We start from the raw sequence: 24,282 nt of genomic DNA, 5'->3' as shown, positions 1-24,282 counted from the left end.
TTTCAAAATAAACGAAAAAACGTAAGATAAATGTTTGGCAAAAAACCTTTGAAACTTGAAAAATTTTAATAAAATCAAAAAAAAATTATTTTTTTTTTTTTTTGATAAAAGTTTGAAAATATATGTGATGAAGAAATTAAAAAAACCATACTAAAAATTTTGGTAAATATTCGCACAAAAAATTTACTTTTATACTTATTTAAAAAATGTTTAATTTCTTTTATATATTAATTAAAATTAAAGAAATGTATATAACTAAACAACAAATTTTAAGAATGCCTAAAGAAAATAAACGATGGATTTCTTTTTTTATAAAACTATGTTGTTTATATTTATATATATATATAAAGAATATTGAAATCTTAAATGTTATGGGATATAAAAAAAAATTTTTATAAATAGAAAAAATTTTAAAACCAACGTTTCATGAAATTGTGAACATTTTGTTAAGGTTTTTAAGTTTTTTTGTGCTCTAAATAAATTTTGCAAAAATTAAATGGAAAAAAAATTGTGTTTATTAAAAGACGTTATTGACACAATCGTAAAAACAAGTTTGTTAAGAAAGTATGAACTTTACTATAAAAAAAAATTATTTTATTAGAAAAATAATAATTACTAGAAAAATAATAATTATTAAAAATAATAGTATATATTTAGCAAAGGAGCTTGCAATATAGGATTTTAGTGATTATAAAACATTAAAAAGAAAAAATGCAGATGTTTCGTTAAAAAAAAAAAATATTTAATAAGTGTAGCAAAACTTGCTAAAAATAAATGTATTGAAGATTGTGTAAAAATTTTAAGAGAACTAAAAAACAAATTATGAAAGAAATTTTAAATTATTACAAAAAAATTAGTATGAATTTTGAGGAACTTAAACATTATGAGGAAAAATTGCAAAAGCTTTGTTAAAAAAAATTAAGAAACAAATTTTTAAATACAAAAAATAAAAAAAAAATTTAATAAAAGTTAAAAATATATAAAAAAAATAAAAAAAAAATCTTTAAATTTAAAAAAATATAAAATTAAAAAAATGTATAAAATTAAAGAAAATTATATATGTTGCAAATTTGGGGAAATGTTTTGCAATGAAGATTTTTTGAAAATTACATAAAAATTGTGAAATTAAAAAAAAATAACTTAATTTCCACCAAATTGTTCGTGATTTTTTCCCGGTTTCCGCTTAAAATTTTTATTTCTATTTTTGTTTTTAGTTATTTATTTATAGATGGCAACAAATTGCTTTTCATTTTTTCACTAAGAAGTAAAACATTTAAAAAAAAGAATATATCAAAATTAAACAAAAAATTTTATATTAAAAAACAAAAAGAAAGGTCAACACAACACTTTGTTGATCAGAAGTGGTATTTGTTATTATTTAAATTTCATTTAAGAAAATAATACGTGTTACAAATTTAACATTGTCATTTTTCAGGTAAAATTATCGCGTGCACAGTTTCAGTACACACTGTATGGCGATGCAAGTATAAATAAAAGTGTTTCTCTTCTTCGTATTTTTCTAATTTTATTTGTGGTTTAGTTTTGTTTTGATAACTGTTCTGCAATTTAAGTGCTAAGTACACTCAATACATTAACTTTTGCGTACACATGCATACACCTACAGCAAATTTACTAATTGGCATTTTGTGAAAATTATTAAAGTTTTTATTGCTTCAATCCAAATGTATGTACATACACGGAAAGAAAAAGGCTGGTAAAATCAACCGAAATACGGGTCAATTCAACCGAAATTTTTGTCAATTTTTATCCATCGCAACAAGATGTTGAATCAAATGCGCACAAATCGTTGATTCGTAATTGACCTTTTTAGTAGTCAAAGTGACAAAAAAAGTTGCAAATAAATGTAAGGCGCGATAACATCCGAAGAGATTTTAGGCCGAGCTTCTTTCTCTTCCAATTTGCGTCGTGCTCCTCTTGATTTTCCTTACAAATTGGCCGGACGGGACCTACATATTTTATGCCGACTCCGAACGGCATCTGCAAGGCAGATGAGGTTTCACTGAGAGCTTTTCATGGCAGAAGTACACTCGGAGCGCTTGCCAAACACTGCCGAGGGGCGACACCGCTTAGAACAATTTTCTTCTAATTGAAAAACCTTATTTCTAAAATTTTGATGTTGCTTTGCCCGGGGTATGAACACAGGGTATACGGTGTGGCAGGCGGAGCACGCTACCATCACACCACGGTGACACTTACTAACCGAACGTCAATTGGGCTACATCAAATATGCTAGCACACATTAAACATTATACACTTAATTATTTTTTTTATTAAACGCACATTCACCAAATTTTATATTTTATAATTTATTTAATTTATAGTTTTGGACTTCGCTTTGCAAATAGAAATGAAAATAGTAGTCACAAAACTGATTCTCAATTCTTTCAGTTGCAGCTCAGCTCATTTTCAATTTCTTCTCTCGCATGTAGTTGCCACACTTGATTGTTTCGAAGAAAACTTGTAGTATAAATGTTTGACGTAACATTTTAAAAAGAGAACTTGTAAGTTATAGAAAAGTAAAGAATCAAATCGCAGGAAGGTAATTCACCACTGGAGTAATTTTACATGTAATTCGGCAAGTTTAATTTTCGTAACACTTTAAGTTGAAACAATTCCAAAACAACTCAAACTTTTATGTCGGAAACATCAACATTAAAAAGGGATGTTTTTTTTATTATCTTATTAAATTCGTTCGCGTGAGTGAAAATTCGTAAAAACCTAACTTTGGAAAAATTCCCGTTCGTTCAAACAAAACTTTTTCAACAAGAGCGCGCAATTTTGCATTTAGCTTGGACGAGAAGTTGCAAAATTGTACCCGATAGATAGGTGTCCCGGTATCTCGTAATTTTTGTACAGTAAATTCAAAAAAGGTTTTTTTTGTTTTGTCTTGATAACAGAAAAACTAGTTTTTTGTTGTTTTCCCCTTTTGTTTGTTTTTCCCATTTGATGGTTTTCTTATTCTGGTGTTTTTTTAACAAGTGGCACCATCGTCATAAGTACAAAGTAGAGAGCGCAGTGAGCGTAAATTTCTCTTTGAAATTTGCTCATGTATTGACAGTTGATCGCCGTTGAAATGACCTGTAAGATCAGTTGTGTTAACAGAAAAATCAGTTAGATTGACCAGGAATCTGTCAATTTTACAGAATTTTGTTAACCTAAGAGCGACAATTTCTCTTTTGTTGAAATGACTAAACTAATTTGTTCGTTTGACAAAGAAATCGGTCGAATTATCCATAATTCGATCAATTTCACCGAATCTCCGTTAAGTCAAGAACAACAGAACCGATTTGTTGGTTTTACTAGCACCATTTCTTTCAGTGTATGTATATACTGATATTTCTTGGAAAGGTCTTAGTTTTTATGTACACATGTGCAACGGTACACACACACAAACACTGCTGATATAAGTATGCAAATATGCATACAAGGACACCAATATTTTCGTGTTTCTCAGAAAAAGAGAAAGTTCCTTTAAATTCCAATGGAAATTTATTTGTAACAAAATAATTTAATTGAATGCTGCTGAATGTACTTAAAAAGAAAATCTGTAAAGTCGAGTGCTAGAACAAATGTGACTTTATACGTTGCCTTCTTAGGCTAAGTGAGCGGGATTTGTTGAAATCTTCGAAAAGAGAAAAATATTAAATATGGATGAAAGAATTTTTTAAACGGACTTTAGGAATTTTTAGCAATGCTGTCGCAGCTTACTGAAAGGTTGACTTAAAGAATTTATCCCGGCCTAAGTGTAGGTGTGGAAATAATTTCCGATAGCGTTGCTAAACCGAAATTTTCGAAAATAACCCTATTCAGCTTCGCTTGCCTTACATTTCAATAAATATAGAATTTTTACTTACCTATAATTTCACAAACCATAAATACTAGACACAGCACACTTGCAATTATTAATTTCTTGCGCGCTTTTATATCGACGCCTTCGCTACGTTGACGATGGCAGTGATCCCGCACTAAAATGATACAAGAAAGTTTTAGTTAGAATTATTAATACAAACATTTTGATATATCTGATAAGTTCGCTACGATTTTTTTTTTATTCTTTCGGGAAGGAAGGGGCCAACCTATTCTTTCAAAAAAAAAAAATATATATATATATATATATATATATATCTTCGGAGGTTATCGCGCCTTACATTTTTTTTTTAGCAAACCAATAATTTACGATTATTAATTTGTATGCAATTGACCAACGGACATCGTACCACATCCTTTTAACCTACTTATCAAGCTTAAAAAATTGCTTTTCTTTATACGACTTATAATACTACAGCGACGGAAATAAATTTCGAAAATAATATGAACGTATGTAAATACAAATGTACATATGTATGTAGGTATGTAGATCTGTACGTTTAATACAATTTTCCATAACGATTTTCCAATTCAATATGAATTATCACACCAAAAAATGGGAGAAAAAAAAGAACAAAGCGAAAGCAGAAAAAATAGCAAAGGCAAAACCATATGCAAATAATAACCCGTTAAAGCAGCGAAAAACATCATCGAAGTGCGAACAACACACACCACGACTCTTCGAAATGTAATCATAGATATACATACATATAAATATGTATTTTTTAATGGGTTATTTCATAACAAATTGAAAAGTGCCGGAAATATCTAATTTTGATTTGCTTGTTTGTTTAAATTATGAAATAGAGGTTATATCAATAACTCAGAAAAATTTGCAATTTTTTGATATATTGAAATAAAATTAAAGCAAACTTTTGTTGAGAAGATTTAAGGTTTTAATGTCAGAATGGCAAAAAAAAAAAATAAAAAATAAATTATTTAGAAAATCAAACAAAAAAAAAATCAAACAATTCAATAAAAGAAATGATTTGCTAAATTCTATATTCTATATTTTTAATTTTTATACTTTTTAACAAACGTCCGGGTTTTTCTTATTTTTTTTTTTCAATATATTTTTTTTTTTTTCATTTTGTTTTGACAAAAAATTTATTTCTCAAAATTATTCTATCTATATGTGACCCGGCCTATGAAAAGGTTTTTTTGCGAGGAACAACTGTTAACAGCTGTTTTTTTTTTTTTTTTTGAGTCATAAGCCACCTTTTCATAGGCCGGGCCACATATATTCAAATTAAGTTAAAAAAAAATAATTAATTGTTTTCAAAAAACTTATTAAATTTTTTTGCTTCAAACATTAAAAAAAAAATCAAAGCAAAAAAACTGTTCTTTTGCTTTTTAGGCAAATTTTTTTTTCTTAATTAATGTTGTTTTTATTTTTATTTTCGGCCTTTCAAAAGTTATATCAAGAAGAATTTCCGAGCTCTAGGCCACACACATATATTAATAATAAAACTGCAATTAATTATACCACATATGTTGTATTTATTGATTTTGTCGATATTTCGATTTCGATTTTTTCTTAATTATTAATTTCTGAACTTGAACTGGAAAAAGTGAAAAAATCTAAAACACCAATGCTAGTCATAAGTTAAAACCGATTTAAAATGGAATGACCCGTTTAGTCTTCGTTTACATGCGCAGCTTTAAATGTGTGAATTAAATATGCACTAACATTTGCGTCACCTCCTAATTCCAGAGTGCCACGTTGTTGGCACCTGAAAGTCGATTAAATTCTTTATTGCATTTATAACAGGCAAAACTCACGCCACCCCTAAAAGCAGCATTACCAATCCCCACTGCAGCATTGATCAGATCTAGCATCACGAATGGCATATTCTCTTATAGATGACAATGTGACAAGCGCTTTTTTTTCACTTAAACAAAAATATATACATAAAAATATGTTTAAAAATTTATAAAATAAAAAAAAAATATTTATAAAGAATGTGATACAGACAAAAAAAAATAAATAAAAATATGTATATCGAAGAAAGCATGCAAAACTTTTATTTGTGATTTCCGTAATTTTTATACCTTTCATTAACATGAAATGGTATATTAACTTTGGTCCGATGTTTGTAACGTTATCCGTCCGTCTGACTGTTTGAACGCCAACTAGTCCCTCAAATTTTGAGATATCTCAATGAAATTTGGCACAAGGATGTACTTTTGTATTATATTAGACATTTGTCGGATCCGGTTGGATCGGACCACTATAACCATACAACCGATCGTTCAGATAAGGCGATTTTGGTCATTCCTGCCGCAATTTAGAAAGTATAAACGTGAAACTCGGTGATATATATTCTAATATATCATAGATTTCATGAAAAAATCATTTCGATCGGAGCTATATATAATATATATCCTATACAACCGATCGTTCAGATAAGGGGGTTTTTGCCATTTTTTTATATTTATCTTAAAATCGTTTAGGTATGTATGTACATCTGTTCACTATATATTTCTTATCTTATACAGCGCATTATTAGATTACGAATGGGATAAGATTATTGTTCAGCCCCATTCATGAAAGGTATGAAGTCTTCGGTACAGCCGATGACAGTCCCGTCCTTACATGTTTTTTATTGTATTTCCTTTTTCACTTGATGTGCTTTTTTTATTTTTTTTTTTTTCCTTTTGCATACTTTTTCAATTTCACCACGCAAGGCAAACAGTTTTCGCTTGCGTTTGTTTGACGACAATTCGACATTTGCATGGTTTTGTATTTGTAGCAGCTTTTTGGGGTGCTGAGGAAGAAGTCTCTGCGTATTGCAGCTAAGAGCGACCTCACGCAACAAAAGTAGCAATAAAATTAAATTCTGTTCAACTTCGTTTTGTTACTTTTGCCAAAGCCACTTCGCTGGTGCTGCCATGCTCAACTTGCTTTCTTTCAGAAATTCGATTACTTTTTGTTATGAACTCTTTATATATATATATATTTTAATTTTCTTACGTAGTTTTAATTTTGTTTCTTCTATGACTTTTCAGCACTGTTTGCTTTGCACTCGCTGGCACAGAAAATTTGGTATATGCGCTAAATATTTTTTCTTTTCATCTTTGCATTTATTTATTCATACCACTGAGCCATATCCGCATTTTTTCAACCATTCATTCAGCCAGTAACTCATTCAAACAAGCAAACACACACACATCATGCACCCATGCACTGCCACCACACAAGCACCCATCCATTCATTCATACAATCACTGGAGTTACTCAATTAGTCCTTATTGCGTTCCAATTTTTTAGCCGCCGCATACATTCGATTCGGTCGGTTTAAAGCTCAAGTAAAATTTATTAATTGATTTTCCTTTTTGAGCAATTCTCTTCCACTTTGCTACACTTGAAATGAACGCGCAATACAATGGGTGGGTGCTTTTCGCAAGAAATTTCAATTAATTAAGTTAAAAAAAAGTACAAACTCAGCCAGCAAAATCTGTTGCCAGACAAGCTACAGGTGCATTGCACCTAAGAGCTTTTAAAGTCGCCGGGGAAAAATATTAGCGCGCGTGGCGAAATGACGCTAAAAGAAAAAGATAAAATCAAATCAATTTTGTCTGCAGTTGATATCTTCATTGGAGTTTTTCTTTTTTTTCTAAAAAATTGATTTGCCTCCAATTGCAGTAGTAGGGGGAGTAGCGCATGCGATGAGTCACGTGGAAGTGCTTAAATCTCTTTAAGATAAAAATTAAGAGATTTAATTGGTTGAATTCGCACACATTATTGAAAAGGTACATGATGGACCATCTTCTTCAGACCATGCAAACATGGTCCTTAGCGTTTGGTAAAATATTTGTTTAAAACAGTTAAAACTTGTAACAATTGATGGAATTCTATTTTTGAGTTTTATTTTTATACCCTTCATGAAGATGAAATGGTATTTTAACTTTGGTCCGATGTTTGTAACGTTGAGAAATATAGAAGATATACTCACCATTAAGTATACCGAATTGATCAGGGCGACGAACTGAGTTGATATAGACATGTCCATCTGTCCGTCCGTCCGTCTGTCTGTTTGAATGCAAACTAGTCCCTCAAACTTTGAGATACCTCAATGAAATTTGGCACAAGGATGTATTTTTGTATTATATTAGACATTCGTTGGATCCGGTAGGATCGGACCACTATAACATACATATATCTCCCATACAACCGATCGTTCAGATAAGACGATTTTGGTCATTCCTGCCGCAATTTGGAAAGTATAAACGTGAAACTTGGTGATATATATTCTAATATATCAAAGAAGATATCCTGATAAAATCACTTTGATCGGAGCTATATATAGTTATATCCCATACAACTGATCGTTTTTTGGCCATTTCTCCCTTAATTTAGAAAGTATAAACGTGAAACTCGGTGATATATATTTTAATATATCATAGAAGATTTTTTGAAAAAATCACTTTGATCGGAGCTATATAGAGTATACATCCCATGCAACTGATCGTTCAGACAGAAAGATTTTTGGCAATTTCTCCCTCAATTTCCAATATAAAAACGTTAAACTTGGTGATATTTATTCTAATATATCACAGAAGATTTCCTGTAAAAATCATTTCGATTGGAGCTATATATAATATATATCCCATACAACCGATCGTTCAGATAAGGGGGCTTTTTGCCATTTTTTTATATTTGTATTAAAATCGTTTAGGTATGTACATCTGTTCACTATATATTTATACTCAGTTGAGCAGAGCTCACAGAGTATATTAAGTTTGATTGGATAACGGTTGGTTGTACATATATAAAGGAATCGAGATAGATATAGACTTCCATATATCAAAATAATCAGGATCCAAAAAAAATTTGATTGAGCCATGTCCGTCCGTCCGTCCGTCCGTCCGTCCGTTAACACGATAACTTGAGTAAATTTTGAGGTATCTTGATGAAATTTGATATGTAGGTTCCTGAGCACTCATCTCAGATCGCTATTTAAAATGAACGATATCGGACTATAACCACGCCCACTTTTTCGATATCGAAAATTTCGAAAAACCGAAAAAATGCGATAATTCATTGCCAAAGGCGGTTAAAGCGATGAAACTTGGTAGATGGGTTGACGTTATGACGCAGAATAGAAAATTAGTAAGATATTGGACAATGGGCGTGGCACCGCCCACTTTTACAAGAAGGTAATTTAAAAGTTTTGCAAGCTGTAATTTGGCAGTCGTTGAAGATATCATGATGAAATTTGGCGGGAACGTTACTACTATTACTATATATGTGCTGAATAAAAATTAGCAAAATTGGATGAAGAACACGCCCACTTTTTAAAAAAAAAATTTTTTTAATTCAAATTTTAACAAAAAATTTAATATCTTTACTGTATATAAGTAAATTAAGTCAAAATTCAACTCCAGTAATGATATGATGCAACAAAATACAAAAATAAAAGAAAATTTCAAAATAGGCGTGGCTCCGCCCATTTTCATTTAGTGTGTCTAGAATACTTTTAATGCCATAAGTCGAACAAAAATTTACCAATCCTTTTGAAATTTGGTAGGAGCATAGATTCTATGACGTTAACTGTTCTCTGTGAAAATGGGCGAAATCGGTGGAAGCCACGCCCAGTTTTTATACACAGTCCACCGTCTGTCCTTCCGCTCGGCCCTTAACACAATAACTTGAGCAAAAACCGATATATCTTTACTAAACTTAGCCCACGTACTTATCTGAACTCACTTTATCTTGGTATAAAAAATGGCCGAAATCCGACCATAACCACGCCCACTTTATCGATATCGAAAATTACGAAAAATTAAAAAAATGCCATAACTCTATACCAAATACGAAAAAAGGGATGAAACATTGTAACTGGATTGGTTTATTGACGAAAAATATAACTTTGGAAAAAACTTTGTAAAATGGGTGTGACACCTACCATATTAAGTAGAAGAAAATGAAAAAGTTCTACAAGGCGAAATCAACAGCCCTTGGAATCTTGGCAGGAATACTGTTAGTGTTATTGAATATATAAATAAATTAGCAGTACCCGACAGATGATTTTCTGGATCACCTGATCCACATTTGGTCGATATCGCGAGAACGCCTTCACATAAACATCTAAAGGCCACTCGCTTTTAAAACCCTCATTAATACCTTTAATTTGATATCCATATCGTACAAACACATTCTAGAGTCAACCCTGGCCCACCCTAATGGCGATATCTCGAAAAGGCGTCCACCTATAGACCTAATGCCCACTCCCTCTTAAAATGCTCAGTAACACCTTTCGTTTGATGCCCATATCGTAAAAACATTCTACAGTCAGCCCTGGCCCACCCTAATGGCGATATCTCGAAAAGGCGTCCACCTATAGACCTAATGTCCACTCCCTCTTAAAATGCTCAGTAACACCTTTCCTTTGATACCCATATCGTACAAACATTCTAGAGTCACCCCTGGCCCACCCTAATGGCGATATCTCGAAAAGGCGTCCACCTATAGACCTAGTGCCCACTCCCTCTTAAAATGCTCAGTAACACCTTTCGTTTGATACCCATATCGTACAAACATTCTAGAGTCACCCCTGGCCCACCCTAATGGCGATATCTCGAAAAGGCGTCCACCTATAGACCTAATGCCCACTGCCTCTTAAAATGCTCAGTAACACCTTTCGTTTGATACCCATATCGTACAAACATTCTAGAGTCACCCTTGGTCAACCTTTATGGCGATATCTCGAAAAGGCGTCCACCTATAGAACTGAGGATTACTCCCTTTTAAAATACTCATTACCACCTTTCATTTGATACCCATATCGTACAAACGCATTCTAGAGTCACCCTGGCCCACCCTAATGGCGATATCTCGAAAAGGCGCCCACCTATAGACCTAATGCCCACTTTCTCTTAAAATGCTCAGTAACACCTTTCGTTTGATACCCATATCGTACAAACATTCTAGAGTCACCCCTGGCCCACCCTAATGGCGATATCTCGAAAAGGCGTCCACCTATAGACCTAGTGCCCACTCCCTCTTAAAATGCTCAGTAACACCTTTCGTTTGATACCCATATCGTACAAACATTCTAGAGTCACCCTTGGTCCACCCTTATGGCGATATCTCGAAAAGGCGTCCACCTATAGAACTAAGGATTGCTCCCTTTTAAAATACTCATCACCACCTTTCATTTGATACCCATATCGTACAAACACATTCCAGAGTCACCCCTGGCCCACCCTAATGGCGATATCTCGAAAAGGCGTCCACCTATGGACCTAATGCCCACTCCCTCTTAAAATGCTCAGTAACACCTTTCGTTTGATACCCATATCGTACAAACACATTCTAGAGTCACCCCTGGCCCACCCTAATGGCGACATTTCGAAAAGGCGTCCACCTATAGACCTAATGCCCACTCCCTCTTAAAACGCTCAGTAACACCTTTCATTTGATTCCCATATCGTACAACTAGAGACACCCCTGGTCCACCTTTATGGCGATATCTCGAAACGGCGTCCACCTAGGGAACTAAGGATCACTCCTTTTCAAAATACTCATTAACAGCTTTCATTTGATACCCATATCGTACAAACATATTCTAGAGTCACCCCTGGTCCACCTTTATGGGGATTTCTCGAAAAGGCGTTCACCTATAGAACTAAAGCCCATGCCCTTTTAAAATACTCATTATCACCTTTCATTTGATACCCATATCGTACAAACACATTCTAGAGTCAGCCCTGGTCCACCTTTATGGCGATATCCCTAAATGGCGTCCATCCATAGAACTATGGCCTACTCTCTCTTAAAATACTCTTTAATACCTTACATTTGATACACATGTCATACAACCACATTCCAGGGTTACCCTAGGTTCATTTTCCTTCATGGTGATTTTCCTTATTTTGTCTCCATAGCTCTCAACTGAGTATGTAATGTTCGGTTACACCCGAACTTAGCCTTCCTTACTTGTTTTATACTCAGTTGAGCAGAGCTCACAGAGTATATTAAGTTTGATTGGATAACGGTTGGTTGTACATATATAAAGGAATCGAGATAGATATAGACTTCTATATATCAAAATAATCAGGATCGAAAAAAAATTTGATTGATTTTAAAAGAAGGTAATTTAAAACTTTTGCAAGCTGTAATTTGGCAGTCGTTGAAGATATCATGATGAAATTTGGCAGGAACGTTACTCCTATTACTATATGTACGCTTAATAAAAATTAGCAAAATCGGAGAAGGACCAACGCCCACTTTAAAAAAAATAGTTTTAAAGTAAAATTTTAACAAAAAATTTAATATCTTTACAGTATATAAGTAAATTATGTCAACATTCAACTCCAGTAATGATATGGTGCAACAAAATACAAAAATAAAAGAAAATTTCAAAATGGGCGTGGCTCCGCCCTTTTTCATTTAATTTGTCCTTTTGAAATTTGGTAGGGGCATAGATTTTATGACGTTAACTGTTTTCTGTGAAAATGGGCGAAATTGGTTGATGCCACGCCCAGTTTTTATACACAGTCGTCCGTCTGTCCTTCCGCATGGCCATTAACACGATAACTTGAGCAAAAATCGACATATCTTTAATGAACTTAGTTCACGTGCTTACTTGAACTCACTTTATCTTGGTATGAAAATTGAACGAAATCCGACTATGACCACGGCCACTTTTTCGATATCGAAAATTACGAAAAATGAAAAAAATGTCATAATTCTATACCAAATACGAAAAAAGGGATGAAACATGGTAAGGTACTTGGATTGTTTTATTGACGCGAAATATAACTTTAGAAAAAACTTTATAAAATGGTTGTGACACCTACCATATTAAGTAGAAGAAAATGAAAAAGTTCTGCAGGGCGAAATAAAAAACCCTTAAAATCTTGGCAGGTATTACATATATAAATAAATTAGCGGTATCCAACAGATGATGTTCTGGGTCACCCTGGTCCACATTTCGGTCGATATCTGGAAAACGCCTTCACATATACAACTACCACCACTCCCTTTTAAAACTCTCATTAACACCTTTAATTTGATACCCATATCGTACAAACTCATTCTAGAGTCACCCCTGGTCCACCTTTATGGCGATATCTCGAAAAGGCGTCCACCTATAGAACTAAGCCCCACGCCCTTTTAAAATACTCATTAACACCTTTCATTTGATACCCATATCGTACAAACCTATTCTAAAGTCACCCCTGGTCCACCTTTATGACGATATCTCGAAAAGGCGAACACCTATAAAACGAAGGCCCACTCCCTTTTAAAAATACTCATTAACACCTTTCATTTGATACCCATATCGTACAAACAAAGTCTAGAGTCACCCCTGGTCCACCTTTATGGCGATATTTCGAAACGGCGTCCACCTATAGAACTAAGGCCCACTCCCTTTTAAAATACTCATTAACACCTTTCTTTTGATACCCATATTGTACAAACAAATTTTAGGGTCACCCCTGCTCCACCTTTATGGCGATATCTCGAAACGGCGTCCACCTATGGAACTAAGGATTACTCCCTTTTAAGATACTCATTAAAACCTTTCTTTTGATACCCATATTGTACAAACAAATTCTAGGGCCACCCCTGGTCCACCTTTATGGCGATATCTCGAAAATGCGATCACCTATACAACAACCACCACTCCCTTTTAAAACCCTCATTAATAGCTTTAATTTGATACCCATATCGTACAAACACATTCTAGAGTCACCCCTGGTCCACCTTTATGGCGATATTTCGAAACGGCGTCCACCTATAGAACTAAGGCCCACTCCCTTTTAAAATACTCATTAACACCTTTCTTTTGATACCCATATTGTACAAACAAAATCTTTACTCCCTTTTAAAATACCTTTCACCTTAACACCTTTCATTTGATACCCATATCGTATAAACGCATTCTAGAGTCACCCCTGGTCCACCTTTATGGCGATATCTCGAAACGTTAAGTTTCTGTGTGAAAACAGTATAAGTCTTATAGTACATTGTATATAAATAATTAATTAATAAATCCATATGACACAAACAGTCCATGCGAACTTCTTAGGGGCCGGCCAGTTTAACCCAGCTGCTTTAAATTAACCATTGTATATGTGTCTACAACCATCTAACAATTCATAAATATTTAATCATATTATCCATAAATAATGAAACTAATCTTGTTTTTTGCACTTTCCCCAAGATTTTGTGTCTTTGCACACGTATCCACTAAAATGTGATAACAAAATCGACAAGGAGAATTTCTAATAAAATTGATTAAGGAAATTTTATTGAATATAGATCAACTAATTTCAATACAATCAGCCGGCTAGTTATGTACGTACATAAATTAGTTTGATTGTCACACAATTATTTATGTATTTCAAAAGAAAATAAATTCAAAGTCATAAATATAATAAGAGTATTCATTAGGCGGGGTCGATTTGTGGGGAGGCAAAAAAATCGCCCATTGCTCTGTGAAAATCATATTCTAGGGATCAAAATAAGAAACTTTGCCGAAGGAACCATATCTCTAAAACGAATTCTGATGCCCCCCTTTTGGGTCGTAGGGACAAATTTGAAAAATCTCACTTTGAAATGCCTATGTTTTTTCTTTTTGGATTTTATTTTTCTCTTTAGAAATTTATTTAGTCAGAACATATGTAAATGAAAAAATGAATTTAACTTCGTAATAGAAAAGAAATTTAAAAAAATTATTAGAAATTAGCGTGTTTACAACCCCCTTTTAAAACCTAGGCATCACTGTGATGCTTTTGCATGTCGTAAACATAGTTGTGTGGGTTTTTTATTCAACCGTTTTAAAAAATGAAGGTATCACTGTGACACAATTGCAGTTCGTAAAATTGCTTGTGTTGTTTTTTTTAAGCCACCACAAGACACAGCTGGTAGAATTTAAATTGCCGCTACCCAAAAGTTCGTCCCAAAGGGGGGGGGGGGGGGGGGGGGGGGGGGGGGGGGTATCAGAATTCGTTTTAGAGGTATGGTTCCTTCGGCAAAGTTTCTTATTTTGATCCCTAGAATACGATTTTCACAGAGCAATGAGCGATTTTTAAATGGACCCGCCCAGTATTCATAATATGCGATTTTCCCCTTTTTTAAAATTTTTTTTTAAGTGATACTAGAAAAAAATTTCAAAATTTGCAGACGATGATTGTTACTAGCGCATGTTTCTGAATTTCACTTCTCCATCAGCTACCTTTCCGGTTGATGAATTTTGAACTCAGCCAATTCTATGCCACGCATTTTGTGGTTGAGTATTGTTTTTGTTGTTATTTCATATATATTCTATGTTTTTAAACCCAAATTGGGAGGGGGTATATTTTTAGGCTCGTTCACCAGAACTTGGTCGGTCTTTGGATTTATTGCAATGCGTTTTTGGCAATAAGAGGAATAGCAAAAAGAGGCAATACATAGAGGCAAATTGTCTTTTTCTTGCTATTTTTTCATATATATTATATCCTTTTAAGCACAAATTAGAGAGGAATATTTTTAGGTTCGTTCAACAGAACTTGATCAATTGCATTGGATTTATTGCAATGCATTATTAGCAATAAAAGGAATGTCGACAAAAGTGCAATACTTAGAGACAAATTACAAAGCGTGCAGCGGGGCATTCATCTTGCTGGCTGGATAGAGGCATCTGCTTCAACACCAGTTTAAATGTAGCTCAACTCGAGTTCAAAACTTATCACCCGAAAAGCGAGCTGATGAAGAAGTGAAATTTTTTTAATTTTTATCTAATATCATAGCAAAAAGATAAATTGTAAAAAGCAATATTAGCCTGTCTCGCTAAATAAATATATATATTTTTTTCTATATTCAAAGAGCTACATAGAGTATATGGACTACTAGATGGAATATCGCCCTATCTCAGCTACGGGTCAATGAACGCCTATCTTATAGCGTTTTCTTTTCTGGCAAAAGTGTTAGGCTTTTTGTACGCCGCGCAAGGGGTGTACATATATTTTGTTCTGTTCTAAAAAGCAGGTAACGCCTTTCGGGGTAGTTCGTTCTTTTGTGAAAATTGTTGCTTGCTCGCAACGCAAAAGCGTTACACTTTTACTCTGCATAAAATGGCGGTATGGCAGTGCAACTCTGCTAACTCTCGTAACTTCACATATTTTTATACGAAGAAAATTGAAGTGATGGAAATAATTGATGAATTTTTATTATCATTGACAGCCATTTATGTTCTTTGCATGCGCTATAAATGTTGAAAATTGTCTGGGGTAGGAGTGACTCTATTAAGGCTTTACCATTTACTTAGGCAACAATTTATTTCAGAAAAGAAAACGCGATTAGTAAAAGCACAATTAAATTTGAGCTCAGATGTGGCAATTATGACACAAATTTTGATATATGCCGTTTTTCAAAGAAATTTTTGAGATAGGATATTTTGGAACTGGCTGACGAGATTGGAAGATATTTTACTTAGGCGCCGATAAAAGCCAATTCAAATGCCAGTTTACTATTTTGCTAAAGCTTACACAGCAATTTAATCAATAAAACGAGCAGCAAAATATGTTAACACCCTTAGAGTAGTTGCACGTGCATTAAACCGCATCAATTTGTAGGTATGTAGGTAAGAAAATGTTACATTTAGGTGTTTATGCATAAGTAAAGATTTATGTATGCACATTTTTGTATAATCATATAAATATATATAAATATGTAGAATTTCCAGCACATCGGAAACTGTTTAATCATGCTAATTAAAATACTTTTAACTACGCCGCGCTAAATGCAGGCATTCTTCACGCCCACCTAAGTATGAGTACTCATGCATAGGTACATCATATGCAAATAAATTTAATTTTTTTTTTGCGATATTTAACAAAAAAACACACTTTTATGAATTTTGTAAATGATGCAACAATAAAAGTCAATATCAAAAACGTACTCGAGAAAAATTTTACGAAAATTTCGAACTTTTTATTGGAAGCACTCTGTAATTTTTTAAGAATGCAGGTTTGTAGCCCAACCAATTTTAGTTCCACAAAGTACAAATTATAGGTATCTCAAAACTTGCATTTGTCTTTGGAAATTTTTTTTTTTTCGAAAAGGTGTTTTAAATTTTCCTGCATATAATAAATTTTAATTAATCAATGCGAGTTTTGAGGGACCTATAACTTGTATTAAAATTTACTGCGCTACAAAACTGCATACTTAAAAAAATTCAGAAAAATCCAAATAAAAAGTTCGAAATTTTCTTTAATTTTCGAAGTTTTTCGAAAACATTTTTGAGATTGGTTATCATTAAAAGCTTTTTGTGAAAATATAGCAAATAAAGAATGAAGAATATAATTGATCAAATTAAAAAAAATGGTTTCTTCTATTTTTCTGTTCGCTACTGTATGTAGATATGACAGCAATTTTTGTATTGATACAAATAATGCTGTCAGTTCAAAACGCAGAGGAGTGCTAAGTAAATTATTGATAAGTGGCTACTTATGCATTTCTGACATATCGAAAGGAGTGTGGGATTTCAAAGCCTACTCAATAAAATTAAAATTCTTGTTTATGTTTGTCTAGATATATGTACATATTTGTACAAATACAGTTTATCTACAACAGTTTTAGAAAATGATTTTATTGCAACAAAAACTCTAGATTTCTTTGTTAATACACTTGTGTGCGGTAATGTGAAATACCCATCCGAAGAGAAATAGTGAATAAAATTAAAGAAAAAAAAACTTTTTTAAAAATAAGCTTTTATTATTTTGGTTAATAAAATTAACTAAAAAGTAAACAATAAATTGACTCTAAAGAAATATAACACTTTATAAGTTCATTGTAAGCTTAAACGATAATTAGGCTTTTTCGTCTGCGACAAAAAAATTCTATATTGTACATAATTATATATTTTTAACATTAAAACTTTACTTAATAATTTGGGAAAAATTTAAACAACGTGACATCAGGACGGACAAGGCGACAGCTGTTTCGATTATACCTTGTAAATCTCTTCAAAGCCTTTTCTCCCGAGAGTGGGAGTCGAACTCGCACCCCTACGATAGTTGAAATGGTTGTAAACGCATTCAGCTACGTCATGCCTGTTGTGAAGTCTTTCCCAATTGCCTTCTTTTTGCATATTTTAATCTTTTACACATTGCATACTTCGTATGCAATTATGTGTTAAAGCTATGCTTGGTACGGCGGTTTTCAAAGAAACTTTGGTTTTGTTGCTGTTTTCGTTCTATTTATAGAACTACAACGAATTAACCAATTTTGTCTGTTTGTATGATTTTTAATAATCGGGGATTACCCATATTGCTTTTTTTTAAATGTATGAAAACATTTATTTGAAGCAATTTTTTAATTTTTATTTAATAATTTGGGAAAAATTTAAACAACGTGACATCAGGACGGACAAGGCGACAGCTGTTTCGATTATACCTTGTAAATCTCTTCAAAGCCTTTTCTCCCGGGAGTGGGAGTCGAACTCGCACCCCTATGATAGTTGAAATGGTTGTAAACGCATTCAGCTACGTCATGCCTGTTGTGAAGTCTTTCCCAATTGCCTTCTTTTTGCATATTTTAATCTTTTACACATTGCATACTTCGTATGCAATTATGTGTTAAAGCTATGCTTGGTACGGCGGTTTAATTTTAGTAAAAAATAAAATTAAAGAAAAAAAAACTTTTTCAAAAATAAGCTTTTATTATTTTGGTTAATAAAATTAACTAAAAAGTAAACAATAAATTGACTCTAAAGAAATATAACACTTTATAAGTTCATTGTAAGCTTAAACGATAATTAGGCTTTTTCGTCTGCGACAAAAAAATTCTATATTGTACATAATTATATATTTTTAACATTAAAACTTTACACCTAAATTATTAAATCTTACAGTTTATATCACAGTCCTAATTGTTCTAATAAAAAACGTGTTAAATTTTGATGGTATAATTAAGAACATTTAGGATCTCCTTTTCTTGCTATCGCAATGTAACACGCTTTTATTAGAACAATTAGGACTGTGATATAAACTGTAAGATTTAATAATTTAGGTGTAAAGTTTTAATGTTAAAAATATATAATTATGTACAATATAGAATTTTTTTGTCGCAGACGAAAAAGCCTAATTATCGTTTAAGCTTACAATGAACTTATAAAGTGTTATATTTCTTTAGAGTCAATTTATTGTTTACTTTTTAGTTAATTTTATTAACCAAAATAATAAAAGCTTATTTTTGAAAAAGTTTTTTTTTCTTTAATTTTATTTTTTACTTTGTAGTTCGTTTTATTAACAAGTAATAGAAGCTTGTTCTTATATAAGCTTTAAATATAAGTATAGGGGGTGAAACAAAAACACATATATCAGTTACATCTGCGTATAATGCGTATTGGAATTTATTAGTACACATTTTATGCGCAGCAACTTCAGAGGTGTATTTAAAGTTTAAAGCATTGTAAATATAAGTATTGAAGTCATGAGCCTGGGCATTCGCGCAATTTTAGTGATGTAAATTGCATGGCGCCAGCGCCAATGCGGTGCCAGCTCAATGGTAGCTCATTGACGAAATTACTCCAAGCGAATTTTTGACGCTTCTTAGTAGTGAGTGCGTAGTACATTTTACTTGCGCTATTGAGTGAAACGACTTTTGTGTGTCAGGCACGAGTTTGGTGTTATTGGCGCTACTGGCAGTGATGACACTGAGCTGTTGACGGTAGCGCTGGTAGTTCAGATTTTGAATCAGAGAAAGAATTGATGACCCGTGTGAATTATTATGGCTTTGGCCGTGTAAATTATTATGGTGTATTTGTATATTTTAGATTTAATGCACAATTAATATTTGTGTTTGAGCGGCCAAATAATAACAGTAGTATTGCTAAAGTGCTGCTTAGTTGATGGAATGTCGCTAATTTCTTAGCGATGATCAGCAGATTGTCAATATTTCGTTCAACGGACGCGCGAAATTGCCACATCTGCTCAAATTTTCCAAAGATTTTCCATTCTTGATTTAACTTAAGCTGTTATGCCAATATTTTTCAGCCAGCTTTTTTCAAATAGGTAATTTTTCCAAAAGCAAAATAAATTACAGAAAAGATTACAGGGTTAAACAGCCTTAAAAATTCAGCTATGTTGGTTATACACAGAAATACAACAGAGGGTTGTGTCTCCGCTTTTCGCAAGCGATGAGATTCACCACGCGTGACACGTGATTCACCACGTCCAAATATCACAATCCACGGATAGGTACCGGCGTGTTTGTATGGGACTTAGGCTGTTATGCCAAAGTAAATACAAATCTTTACCGATAACTGTGTTATCGATTAATTTATCGAATTCTAACAAAGTAATATTGCATTGTCATCGGAGTTATACATGTGTGCAAAATTTCAGCTCAATCGGACACCGGGAAGTGTATCAAATTTAACTTGCAAGATTCCATTACAGACAACAAAAGTGAAAGTAAATAAAAGCTTATAAAATCAATGCAAATGAAGTGCAAATCACAATATATATACAAAATAATATGTACACTGAAATTTTTTACATTGAAAACATAATAATAATTTATTTGAAATGTTTAAAGAAATTTGATGGTCCCCTTAATGAATAAATTTTTTTTCTCAGTGCTACAATATTTAAAAAAAACATTTATTTGTTGTCAATTTGTTAGTGTAAATTTGAATATCATACCGAAGTGCCTTGGCTTCATACGGAAGTGCTTTTTCTTTGCACTTTCATATGAATAGAATTTTTTGTGAGGGCATATGGGAGATAATAGTTCTTATAGTTTTATATTCAATGTGTGAATTTATATCTTTGCCTATTCTTCAGGGCCAAACAAAAACAAAAGTGTTATAAGTGTATAGGGCTTGAGCACCTCTGCAAATCTCAAACACTTTTTTTGTTTGTAGAGTAGACTTAATTGGACTACAAGAAAAAGGTATCTGAAAAGTATACGAAAAAATCCTAAAAACTCATGAAAAATTTTGAAAACCTCTCGAATTTTTTGAAAACTTATAGAAATTAATACAAGTGAAACAAGAAAATATCTGAGGAAATTTGTTAATTATATTTTGCTGCTTTTTTTATGTTTACAGGTGTAAGTACTTGTTCATGACTTTGCTATCTGTAATTTATACTTAATTGTTCACAGAATTTTATTTAAAATACTAGATGATGACGTTGAGCAAATTTTATTTGCGTCAGCATTGGAAAGTACTTTCACTAGCCGTTGGAGTATTAACAGGCTTACTCACAAGCTTACTTCATGTCACGTGATTTCTTCAGTGGCACTTAGGCACTATTTGTTTTAAGATCGTTCTTCTTACTGGATAAAGCAGATCAAAAAGTGCTCTAGCTCAGAATGAGCCAAGAAAAAGTACGTATTTTTATTGAGGAGAGCGTTTGCGTATTTGCTCTTTGGCACGCATGACCCTCTTGGGATAGGTCCACTTGCAGAATGGCAAGTTAACTTTTTAACTCAGAGTTAACCTGACATGAGAAGTTAAACTCATACATTTTTGACAAATTTTTTAAATTAACTCTGAGCTAAACAAATATCATGCCGTTCAGTAAGTGGGCCTTAATCTACTAATGAACCGGAGCAGCGAAAATAATAAAAATCAGCGGTGTATTCTACTAAAAACTGGAGAGATGGATATAGCGTAGTACAAGATAGGCAGCAATGTCAGACACAAGCAGCCAGTTGATTCTTTTCCAGCTGACGGTAATATGAATTTAATCTACCTGCATCAGAAATAGAATGTGACCTACCTAATAATATTCGAATCGCCAAAAGAAGAGCTCGACGTTCCTAAATCAATCAAGCTTATTTTGTTTATTAGGTAATGTCGCTTGCGAAGTAATGATGGCCTTATCGGTGCTTGTTGCTGTTGTTGTTGTTGTAGCGATAAGGTTGCTCCCCGAAGGCTTTGGGGAGTGTTATCGATGTGATGGTCCTTTGCCGGATACAGATCCGGTACGCTCCGGTACCATAGCACCATTAAGGTGCGACCATCTCGGGAACGTTTTATTTGGCCACAATAAACCTTCAGGCCATTCCCTCCCTCCCCACCCCCAAGTTCCATGAGGAGCTTGGGGTCGCCAGAGCTTCGTCTGTTAGTGAAACAGGATTCGCCACGGATAGGTGAGGTTGACAGTTGGGTTTGGAGAAGCTATATATTGCGTTGGCAACCTGAAGGGTTGGGCTACACAGCCCCTTGAATCTGGTATTTTAGTCGCCTCTTACTAGAAACCAGGACCTTAGGTGTGGTAGCCGGTGCACGCTAGCACCACACCACGTCTACCGCCAGACAAATTTGCGCCCGCTCGAATTTTAGGCCCTAGCCAACCGGCTCGATCTTATTATTTTAACACCAAACCTGGTAGCCTGAAAGCTTTGCGCGAGCTTCACGTTATTGTAATTGTGCCTTGCAAGAAAATATATATTCCGTACTCTTATGTTGACAAAATCTTAACCATTTAATTGAGTGGACTAATTAAATTCGTCATTCGTATATCATTTAATATATGTGCATAAACTGAATAATAGCATTGATATTAATTTTTCATACTTGTCAAGCAGCTCACTAACATCTCAATGATCGCACTGTGGGGAAAGCAGCCAGCAACGCAAGTTGGAAATGCATTGAAACTTGAAATCAATAAATTACAGAGCACTTAGACAGGTATCAATTATTTATCTGTTTATCTTATAACTTTAAACGATCAATTCTTGTTTGTTTGTATAGCCGAACGATCTCGAGAACGGCTCAACCGCCTTAAATGCCATTTGGCACAGAGATAATGTATTACCTTGTAAGACTTTCTACCTAGGTGTAGCCACTCAGAATGTCTCACATTTTTGCGTATGATTGCCATTTACGGTTGCCACCTATTCGAAAGTAAAAAAATTTCATGATATGCCGATATGGGTATCAAACGAAAGGTATTTCACTCCGCATTACAATAGGGACATTTTTGTGTAGGGTTGCCAGCTATTCGAAATTTAAAAAAAATTTCAAGATATGTCGATATGGGTATCAAACGAAAGGTATTTCACTCCGCATTACAATAGGGACATTTTTGAGTGCGGTTGCCATTTAGGGTTGCCACCTATTCGAAATTAAAAAAAAATTGCATGAGATATGCCGATATGGGTATCAAACGAAAGGTAGTTAGCTCCGCATTACAATAGGGTCATTTTTGAGTAGGGTTACTATTTAGGGTTGCCACCTATTCGAAATTTATAAAAAATTACATGAAGATATGCCGATATGGGTATCAAACGAAAGATATTTCACTCCGCATTACAATAGGGGCATTTTTGAGTAGGGTTGCAATATAGGGTTGGGGTAGTTAAACGAAATGGTACTCTACTTACTCATATTCTATTAAAGCTTTAAAGGAGAACATTAAAGTTAAAACTCTTCGTAAAAAAATCATACGCGATTCGACTTAATTTTCTTAATTTCACACACGCTAATAAAATTTAAATGCAATATCAAGGCACCGTGGCAAATTCTAGCAAAATATATTTAAATGCATATTTTTGGCAAATATGAAATGAATAATTGCAATTTCTCACAGATTACTATTAGAAAGATTTCTCACCATAGCAAAAAGATATCTCACCATGGTAATTTGCTACCGGCGATTAGGGAAGTACATAAATTGACATTTAATTAAACTAACTGATAGTTGTCATAACTGATAGTTGTTATTCGTGAAATTTACAAGTTTTTGGAATGTAATAAAATTGTGAAACTTTCATAGTGTATAACTAAAAAAAATTTTGAGATTAATAATTCAGCGCATGAAGATACTCAACCTAAATAACTTAGTTCTCGATTTCACTAATTGTCATAACAATCCCTTATACTATAGGCTGGAATTACTCATTTAAAATTTTTTATTCCAGTTCATTTTGCGGTTAGTTTTTGATGTTTTTGAAATCTATATTTAAGGAAATCAAATATTGGTAAGTAAAAATATATAATATATGTGCATATATAAAAAGTAGAGTTTGATTAATGATGACATGTAGAACAAAGTAAGTTATACGGCATACTCCAAAATTGCCGAGCAAAGCTCGGTCGCCAAGGTACTGAAAATAAAACCAGCTAATTTATTTTGTAAAGCACATGCGACACTGTTTAGAATACTAAAAGAAATTTTCAAAAAAAAAATTTTGTTATCAAAAAAAAAAAAGTTGTTTATCCAAAAACAAAAAAATGTATCCAGAAAAAAAAATATCAAAAAAAGAATTGTACCTAAAAAAAAATTTTATCAAAAAAATTAAAAAATTTGAGCAAGATGTTTGCATAGACTTCGGGAGCGCAGAAATCTGAAGCTTTAAAAAAAAAGTTATATCAAAAAAAATTGTATCTAAAAAAAATTATATAAAAAAATAAAAATTTGTAAAAAATAATACATACAAAAAGT

The 24,282-nt window shown here is 33.0% G+C and overlaps 1 protein-coding gene across 3 annotated transcripts in view; it reads right to left on the bottom strand.

The window, feature by feature from the left end:
- The window catches only part of ZnT35C (Zinc transporter 35C), a 252,281-nt gene that overhangs the window by 105,537 nt on the left and 122,462 nt on the right, over positions 1 to 24,282 (bottom strand). For all 3 annotated transcript variants that reach the window (XM_067764970.1, XM_067764969.1, XM_067764971.1), the window contains one exon: positions 3,876 to 3,986. In XM_067764970.1, the coding sequence (XP_067621071.1) occupies positions 3,876 to 3,986 (111 nt within the window). The remainder of the gene's footprint in view (positions 1 to 3,875; positions 3,987 to 24,282) is intronic.

Source organism: Eurosta solidaginis, chromosome 2 (assembly GCF_040869045.1).
Source record: "Eurosta solidaginis isolate ZX-2024a chromosome 2, ASM4086904v1, whole genome shotgun sequence".
In the NCBI taxonomy this organism is placed as follows: domain Eukaryota; kingdom Metazoa; phylum Arthropoda; class Insecta; order Diptera; family Tephritidae; genus Eurosta; species Eurosta solidaginis.
This window is presented reverse-complemented; position numbering and strand designations above follow the sequence as displayed.